Here is a 10,194-nt window from a genome sequence, read left to right as displayed (position 1 = left end):
TATTGAAATATGCTGTTCAACTGCTTGTATTTTTATGTTCAGACTAATGCAATGCTCTCTTGTTTGGCCTCCCTCAACCAACAGCATCAACCCTTTGCGAATATGGTATACCGTTGCGATAGTGGTCCTATCTAATTATCCGTAAAGTGCATGTCACAACTTTGTACATCCATTTACACTGGTTGCCTGTTGGCATCCGATCATATTCAAAGTGTTGACATTTGCATAAAAAGCAACCCCTTTGCACTCATTTATCTGGATTATACACAAGAAGTTGAGTACCTTACTTAATTGGTTTCATTCACTAAAAATCAGTTTCATCGATCCTCCAATTATATTCTAAATCTATCTAATTGTATGTTTATTTTTCAGTGTACAATGTGCTTGACTAACTGAGACTTGTCACAGCATCTTACTGTTGCTGTTCAGGTGATTTGACTTGCTTCTATTGTTCTCATTCGTAAGCCGCTTTGGATAAAATCATCAGCTTAATGAATACATCTAAATGTAAATAAGAGTTGCAATAAATCTCTTTGGTCTCTCCTGAATAGTTGTAGTAGCTTAAGGAATTGTAAAATATTACATTCACGAGCAATGTCAGCTAAACATATCAAATGAATCAAACACTGACACCTAAAAAAATCTATTTTATTCTCAGCCATTCTCCCATATGGATGGTTTCACTTGCCACCACAGTAAATTCTTCCATCAAAAAGGTTCATTGATAGAGCGTGTGTTAATGCAGACAGTAAAAGAGTGTCACAGAGGCTCAGATTCTTCACAGGTAGGTTAATAATTCATGTCTTATGCCGGCTTTATTGAACAAAGCCTTCGGGAATGCTTGAAGGTTACAAAACTGGGAAGTTAAAAGCTGTATCCAGTGACACTTACTTGTAGTTTGGATTTTATGATTTTTTTTATGATTGTACTTTTGACTAACTGGTGCTAAAATGGTTAACAATCCTGGGTTGGTACCACAAGGACTGGCAAGCTTAAAAGATACTGATCGTGTAACAGGGAGGAACTGACAGCTCGGTTTCACTGCTCTGTCACTGAAAGAAAAATAAGTGATTATACAGTTAGTCACTTTGGATAAAAATACATATATTTTCCTCCTAATTTCTATGCCACTCAGGCTAATTCTGAAAACATACCGCTAAATACTGTACATTTATGGACAGTAGCTACGTTTTTTGCAGGTTTTGTTTTTGCGAATCCACCAGAGGCCACTGTGTATGCTTTTTGAGATCTCAAATTTCGTTCGCAAGTGCCATTCACACCTGCTGTTCCCATGTAAATCCACCAGAGGCCGCTGTAGACTGACTGAATGACTGACCCACTCTTCTCTTTCCCTAAATCCAAATAGGGTTTTTAAAACCACCGACTGACCCGGCCACCCACTTCCCTAAACCCAACCGACAGTGTTTTTAAAAGCAATCCAGAAAAAGAAAAGCCCTCGCCTGATTTTTACCACTTTTACAGATTTTACCACATTCTCACCCTTTTTGGCTTCTGTTTTTGTCTTACCTGCTTTTCTGAAACCGTTCTTCGCTGGACTCGAACTCCGTTGTCGTGGTCAATTCCTCTCTGTATCTCAAGTCTGTTGACGTACATGTCAAGCTCCATCCACACTGTGGTCAGCTTGTAAACGCGAAAAGGTACAGCGTCATACTGCCCTGTAGTGTTTGTTTTAAAGACGAAATGCAGCCATACGTCCTTCTGGCTACATAATTCAAGATCTCCAGAAAAGTATATAGGGCTACATTTTCAAAATGAGCCTATGTTGCAATTTTCAATTGGATAAAAAACATGTACACACATTTTATTATTATTTTTATTTACAATAACGCTTTCTAGATTATCCTATTTCTCAACCTCAATTATCAAAAATTTGTAAAATTTATTTCATAAAAACTGACTTGTATTTCTTTAAATCTATACTCTAAAATTAATGTGCTGTTTAAACCCAAATTTTGGCAAAATATGGGTAGACCTTAAAAGTTCCAAAGGGAGGTTTGGAACCGATGGACCGATTGGACCGATGACCCAGTCTGTTGTGATTGGTCAACTAGGTTCAGCACGAGACAGAAAGAAATGCCCACCACAGCTACAGTTTGAAGTAGCAGAATGTATAAGAGCCCAATGCAGGAATGCAATAAAGCAATGCAGTTAAACACCAGCATGTTTCTCTACTCTTAACCCTAACCCCAAGTAATAACAACGACACACATCTAGTACACAGTGGCGAAAGTTGAACTATTTTGAAAATTGACCGCGCCGCATGTGAGGAACACCTAATGGTGGCCATAGCAAAGACAAACAGCAGAGGATTGCCAGAAACACATTAAAATCGGTAAAGGAAGAAGCACGCGTCACATTTTTAATGTTGTTTTGGACGCAAAATGTGAATAGCCCCATACAGATTTAACCTGAGAGATACAGTACAAGCACGGATCTATAATAGATACGTGATTACAAGCCGCGCGGGGCTATTACAACTTATAACACAATTAAACACATATTTTGCAAAATACAGAAAACGAGGCAACAATTGTAATGACATTTACATGTTATGATCCGGAGGAAGAAGAAACTGGTCCATATGAACTGTAAGTTACTGACAAAGTCTCTGTCAAAGTCTGACAAAGTTCCATAGTCTCTGCTGCTCCATTAATAACAAACGGCCGGCGAATCCCATGGTGCAGCGTAGGTTATTGTATCAATCGTCAGTAAAATGACAGGCACAAACACAGCACTAAGTTGGTTATACTGTGGTATTGTTTTAAAAATTATTTTTTAACCCTTTATTCCGCCCTCAGCCAAATCTCGATCTGTTAGTGATCGTCATCTTCGCGTCATGATCAGTCCCATGATCCCCCACGCCTCCGCTAGTGTCTGAAGTGAAAGCATGTGCACATTTTACCCGAACTGGAACTACATATTTGGTGATATCGACGTTGATGCGTCAATATGCGACGTTGATGCTTTTAATTGAAAGATCTGAACCCAACTCGATTCATTTATTTGACTCTGAGTCAAATATTTCGCTAAAGAATCAATAGCTTCAAACAAGGTGCACTTTTAGATTTAAACTTCAGCTGGATGTTTTCATTCACTTAGTGCTGTATTACACACTGCATGGTAGCTCATTTTCAAAAACCCATAATAGGGGCTCTTTAAATGTAATTTAATTGAGTTTGTGTATGTTTTACACAACAGGTTTGGTCTGAACAATGATATTTGCGCCACATGATTGATCATAATGTTATGGCTCATTAGTGTATACAAATGTAACTTGAGGAATGATGAGTTTGACTATATGCAGTATCCAAAGGCCAAACTTATCATTACATTTGTTTCTTGAAAATACTGGATATATGCCTATGGAGGCACTCTAGTAGCTGCTAACATCAAGATTAACAAATGTTATACTGTGGCAGTTAATTGTCCACCCGTTTGTCCTCCTTGAATGGAACTTACACAGAAATGCAGTGAATTTTTGTCCTTTACTAGTTTTTGTGGTTGCTCCAACTTCCAGGATGGCTATTGTTGCATATTGTACGGCATGGTTGAGGTATTTGACTCATATTCAAATGTTGTGGTTGGACAGGAATGCTTCTTTTAAGTCAGCACACCACTGTGATGGTAAGATCATCTTTTTTGTTGGTCAGTAGATGGAGGCAGTGAGTTTTTGAAGAGGTCACAGTGCCAGCATTTACTGTGCTAAGAGAACCATAGCACCATTCTCACTGGTAATTATAGAGCAAGATTGACAGCTATAATTGCATGACTTTTGTATTTGGATAATCACCATCCATCATTTTACTTAGAGATACAGGTTACTACAATCTCATTTAAAGGAGTTGAATAGTTGAATATAATATAACTGATTACTGAAGGGGAAAATGAAATAATACAGTAGAAAAAGAGGACAATAATTTTAAAATGTGTACAAAATAAAATCTCATGAATAATAAAAAAATCAAAGCATAATAATAAAACCTAAATAAAATAAATCATAGGTTATATACTATGGATTATAAATTATATAAATAAAATGCAACAGAAACAGAAATAATGATGGTGATAATTATAATAATATCATGCTATTTTATTGTTCAAATAAATGTATTTGATATATTTGTATAATGATATTTTATTAGATATTGCCAACTAATAATAATGGTGAATGGTTAATACTAATAATAATGATAAAATGATGAGTAAATATTAATAAATAATAATAGGTTCATAAATTGAAAAAAAGAATACAAGAATAATACAAATATTATTTAACTGGTTCTACTGAATAAAATTGTCATGTTACAACATCAAGTATTAATATTAACTATATAAAAATACATATTTATTATAATTCAATAATAATTAATAATTGTTTTATAAATTATTTTATTAGACTATGTTTTATAGCAATTATCTATATTAACGAATAATATAGTTAATAATAGTAACATTTATTTTTTTGTTTTGTTATTTATTAATTATTATTGAAAGCATTAATGAGTTCATTTGTTATAAAATATTTTAGAATAAGTATCAATATATAACTAATAATAGTAAAATAATATATTAATAATAATAATAATACAATAAAAATAATAGTAGAGAAATTATTTCATTATTATTTATTATTAATAATAATAATACTATTATTATTATTATTATTACTAATACCATTAAGAAATCAATTAATAATTTTTCATTTTATTAGAATCTATTTTAGATTAGAAATTACTAATTATTAATAAAATAATAATATAGATGTGATATTGTTATTAATAATAATAATAATACTATTATTGATAATATAATTAAGAAATTCTTTAAAAATTATTATGTATTATAATCTATTTTAGAACAGTAATAAATAGTAGTAACTATATATATATATATATATATATATATATATATATATATATATATATATATATAAATACTAAATTAGGATGATAATAATAATAATAATACAAATAATAATACTATAGAAGGAAATTTATTGTTATTTAATAATAATAGTATTATTGGTAATACTGTTGAGAAATCAATAAGTAATAATATGCTAGAATCCGCTTTTGAATAGTAATTACATATTAATAAATAATGTTTATTACATTTAATGGACTAAATAAATAATAATAATAATAACAATAATAATAATAATAATAATAATAATAATAATAATAATAATAGTTATTTTTATTACATAATGAGATATAGCTTATTTCTAGACGAAAAATGAGTAGAGGTAAATAATTTAGATATATTCTAAATTGCCCCTTAAAAGTTTCGAGCAGGCTGAATTGTTTCGCATGCAAATATTTCATTTCAAGCCTTCCACTGATGGAAGTGTGATGTGATGTTTGGGGACCGTGCGCTCTCTCTCCGTAAACGCGGGCGCGTGCGGGATGGCATCATACGCAAGGGGCGTGAAGGGGGCGTGTCATAACATATCAGCGCCACTGTTTCATGTGTCGATCGAGCCCCGTAGAGAACTGCGCTCCTCTGACTGCGCTTCACCGGACTAGACATAAACAAATCATTAAAAAGCTAAAGGTTTAGTTTCCCCCAGCTGTACGCGCGCTGTCAGGGCTCTCGTATTTACTGTGGCTGACGGAGAGGATAGATCGCTCATCTGGGAAGACGTCGAAAAGTAACTAAGGTTCACTCGGCCACAGGTAGCTCTTTCTGGGCTCTGAATATCAAAGTACAGGTCATGCGGGTGTCTCCGGACGGCCAGAGAACTGTGATCCAGTGCCGCTGTTACTGCTAGTCGCCCCGGAGGACGGATCGCTTTTTGCCGCAACTAAAGCAGGACCGACGGAATAAAATAAAGCATGTCCCGAAGAAAGCAGAGCAAACCCCGGCAGATCAAACGTAAGCGTTTTAAAAGTTTCGCTACTTCCAGTGCTGTGGTTGTGAAGGCTGACTGATTGTATAAAGTGTGTGACGTTATCAATATGACGGGATATTAATGTTTTGTTTTGTATTTTTGAGCGCAGCGTTGCCATGGTTTTGAACTTATTCGTGGGAACTGACAGTATTAACACGAGACATATGGCTCACTTTAGATGTGTGTGGGTTATTATTATTTTTTGTTTTAAAGTAGTGCTTGTTTTGGTGGATATTCGAAAGTAAGATTTGAGTACATCTATTTAGCTACAATTACCTTGTTAACCAGTAGCTTTCAGGACGCGCGGGTCGTTTTGTAAAAGCGTGCGGCACATGTCAACGCTACTCAACGAACTCGCGCTTCATTTTTCAAACCCAGCAGCGCTGATAATTGTGTATAATAAATCCGCTTTATTATAGTTTTCTCATTTGTAAAAGTGTTTTCGTCTGCTCCAACCCAAGTGTAACCGTGGCTTCCTGTTTAATACTGTTGTGGAAACGTCACTGTTCTCTGAAAAAGACGATATGAGTTCAGATAAACAGCGATCCGATCCCAGTCGAGATAAGGATTAAAATTGGATCTTTTATTTGTTTTCTGTCTGTGGCTGCACCGAGGCTGCTGTTGCATTTTCCTTCGGCTTTTCAGTTCTCTTTCCAGAGATGAGACGTCAGATAGCGCGCCCAGCTGATCCTTCCACATGATAGTGGATTACAATTGGATCTTTTTTTTCTTCCATCCATTCATTTTAACCCTATGATGTTCAGTAACCCATTAGCTGTACTTTAAATTACATTGCACGATTGTATTCGAGGTGTTATCGAAGATTCATTATTTGAACTCCCACATGTGGCTTTGGAATATTAAAGATGAAATTTTGAAGAACATTTGTTTTGCTTTTTTCACTTTGTGGCATGATATACAGCTCAGTCACAGTAAATAGTCATACAAGAGAATTATATGTGACTATTTCATAACTCATAAGCGCCACAGGAAACTAATATTGTATATACATATACATATGTTTTTAATTGATATAATTCACCTATGAAAATTATTTAATCATGACTTAAATTCATTCTTGAGTTTGAGTTGAGAACATACTCATTGGATATGTTTACACCTGCTGTTAAAATGCATTTTGTTTATTAAAGCACAAGTGAATGACACTAAATACCATAGTAAGCAGGGTCTAAAATGTTTTGAGCTCATCAACTTACAGATGAATTCAGATTGCAGTGTTGAATGCATTCAAACTGCCACAAAAGACCCCACTTGCTCTTTTATTATTGTTGTTGAACATAAACAAGGCATCCATATCTGGCTGTATTTATCCAAAACACATAGATTGCAATGGAATCATAGTTGCCATTTAAAAACCTTTTATTTACTCATAAGGAGGCCTACATGGAAACTGTGCACAGAAATCTGCAGATTTTGAGCCCATCAGATTTATTTACGTGTGTAAATGTGTGTAAATTTAATTCAGTTTTTTAATCAGTTTCGTTGATATTATTGACTGATGTGAAAATGTTCATGTGATTTATTTAGAAAACAGTTTGTAAAGTAATATTAATTGTTTTGTAGTAAATCTATATGAGAGACTTGCTTTGTTTACCAAATAAGTGGTTCTAATTGGATTTGCATTGTAAACATGTTAAAATGTGTTATGTTTTATTTCATATATTAAGTTTTTAGTTATGATACTCCCAAAATCATCACAATCATTACAAAATTCTCAATAGAAATAGCAAAAAATGTCCACATATTCAGTCTGGCCCTACTCATAAACCACATAAAATGGTTTTGTTCATTCACTAGTAGCCCACTTGTGCATCACACTGAGCGCTTCCTCAAAAGTGATGTAGAACATGACGAAATAAGAGGACTTGATGAAACCCTAGTCTCCACTTATGATTGAATTACATAAAATGCATGTTAATACAGGAAAAAAACAGGACTAATGATCTAATCGCATCTCTTACCAGCACACAGAAGGTGAATAACAGCTCTGTTTCTTACTCTAAAACAATCACATGGCTTTAGAAGGCTAAAAATATTGCCTTATCAACCGCTTTTATTATACTTTTAAGATGATTGTAGCATCAGTTCTGAGTCTTGACATCTTCAGTTGCCATTCATTGCCTTTCTTTTTCCTATGGCGAAAGAAAAGCATGCAGGTTTAGGACAACAAGAGGGTGAGAAAAGCTCATTTATGGTTAAACTCTTAACATTTTGTGGTCGATAAATTCATAAAGTAAAAATCAAATTCATTGACCTCTGCCTCTCCCTCTCTTTCTGTGAAAAGAACCAACAGTGCTGAAAAGTCGTTTTGCTCTGGTGCCAGGCGCTGTTTCAGTTCTTCATCCAGAAGAGATGCTTTCAGGCGATAAGCACAGTAGCAATATCTTGGAGGTTGAGTTTGAAAGGGCTGCTCAAAAAAAATAAATATTAATGCGATTCAAAGGCAGAAAGCGACTCTTGAATAGGAAAGAAAAATGGTCTGATAAGGCAGCATTAGCATATACCACTGAGTGTAAACGGACGGTATCAAGGTTTGTTTAAGTGACTGGAGAGTTATACGAGCACATTGGCCAGTAATGCCAATGCCGCCACTGACCCATGAAGTCGTTATCCTAATTGAGATGTTCTAGCTGATCTAAAACTATCTGGATGGTGTTAGCAGAACTCATTTTCTTACCTTGGAGGAATCCGCCAATGGCAAAACCAGCGTTACTACTTCAAGCCAGTTGTAGCTGATGTTTTGAACAATTCAGTATAAACATTCCTTATCTTTCCTGAAACGTTGAAGATTTCATATCTGGAGGCTTTTGAAGTCCCTTTATACTGACATCCCATTAGACTACCAAAGATGCTGGAAAAGTTTTCAGATTCGCCGCTAGATTGATGAATCCCCCCTTCACGAAATGTGCATGAACGTCACATCGCCCCTCTTATCACGCCTTTTTGCATATGTAAACCTACAGACAACTGCGTATAATAAGTGTGCCATTGCATTGTTTTGTTACACTCTTACTGGAAGCATTACAATCCTGGCCCTTCCAAAAGAGGTATCCGGTATCATGGAAGTCTATGTTGAGAGGAAATATTTTTCTGTGTCTTTTGTGCGTCACTCTCCCAATGGTGAAGATCGCGCTGATAGATTATCCATCCCTCCCTGATGGTGAGATTAGCTCACGGCCTAGCGGGGCCACATCCCAGGGCTTATATTTTGGCAGTTGAGATGGGAGACAAGATAAGTTGAGGCGGCGATCTCTGTGGAGATAAAGCCACGTCGAGGGGGGTTGGTGGAGATTGGGATTATAATTACATTTGGCTGAAGCATTTTCATCTTTGTCATGTTTGTGCTGTTGTTGTTTGGGACTGGCTGGGTGTATCTCTAGATAAGTTTAAAAAAAGAGAGAGAAAAAAGCAGATAAGGGAGAGTAGGATGGCAGGGCTGATAAGGGCTGGGGGAGAGAGGCAGGAATACAGAAATGGTAGATGGATGTATGCTGCGTTTTTAAAAGCAGCTGCCTCTGTGAGATCCCGCAGACCGATAAGAGAGCCGTTGAGATGATTGGGAGATAACAGGGTAAAGATTCTGCCAGATAACAGCAGAGTGACATCATTCAAACGGCTCAGAGGTCGACGTGAATTATTCATGAGCTCCCTGAATTTGGCGTCAGCTGCGGGAGGATGTTTGAGAAGCAGAGGCCAGACAATGCACTTGTTTGAGTTACCACCTCCTGTACCTTGGGCTTGCACTTTTGAAAGTGTGGACATCTGATGGGATCTCTTCCTGTTTTTGTTGAAACCATTCTCAGAGCTTTCGCCGCTGTCAGGTTCAGCGTCTCGGGGTCATTTGACCTGAGGGCTAGTTTAATACCCGGCCAAAAAATTTGAAAAGAATGAGAGATCACAGGCTTTCGCACACATATTTTCACACACATACACATACACTTGGTTGCGTCTTGGTGGTTTTGCTTGTGTGTTTTCCTTCTTTGTTCTGCTTTTAGCTCGATGTGAACTTTTGATAAAGCCTGGGGCCTGATCTCCGGTATAGATAGAGATTGCCAAGTGAGATAAGAGTTGTTATCAGCGCCGAGCAGGCAGGAGTTGAGGCTTTGCTGCAATAACAAAGCTACACGTAAGAACAGCAGGGCTCTGGACCCTGGCAATCAGTTCCAGCCATAATGTGATTAATGTTGTTGTATAATTAGATGATAGGTGTGAATGCATTTTCCTCCCCCCTTATTCCTCCCCCTCTTTCTTGGTTCCCACCC

The 10,194-nt window shown here is 36.1% G+C and overlaps 1 protein-coding gene across 1 annotated transcript in view; it reads left to right on the top strand.

The window, feature by feature from the left end:
* Nucleotides 1-5,496: 5,496 nt before the first annotated feature.
* The window catches only part of zfpm1 (zinc finger protein, FOG family member 1), a 126,258-nt gene continuing 121,560 nt past the window's right edge, over nt 5,497-10,194 (top strand). The window contains exon 1 of the mRNA XM_056478593.1: nt 5,497-5,895. Coding sequence (XP_056334568.1) covers nt 5,856-5,895 — 40 coding nt within the window. The 5' untranslated portion in view covers nt 5,497-5,855. The remainder of the gene's footprint in view (nt 5,896-10,194) is intronic.

This window comes from Danio aesculapii, chromosome 18 (genome assembly GCF_903798145.1).
Source record: "Danio aesculapii chromosome 18, fDanAes4.1, whole genome shotgun sequence".
Classification (NCBI taxonomy): Eukaryota; Metazoa; Chordata; class Actinopteri; order Cypriniformes; family Danionidae; genus Danio; species Danio aesculapii.
The sequence above is the reverse complement of the archived record's forward strand: the minus strand, read 5'-3'. Positions and strand labels throughout refer to the sequence as shown.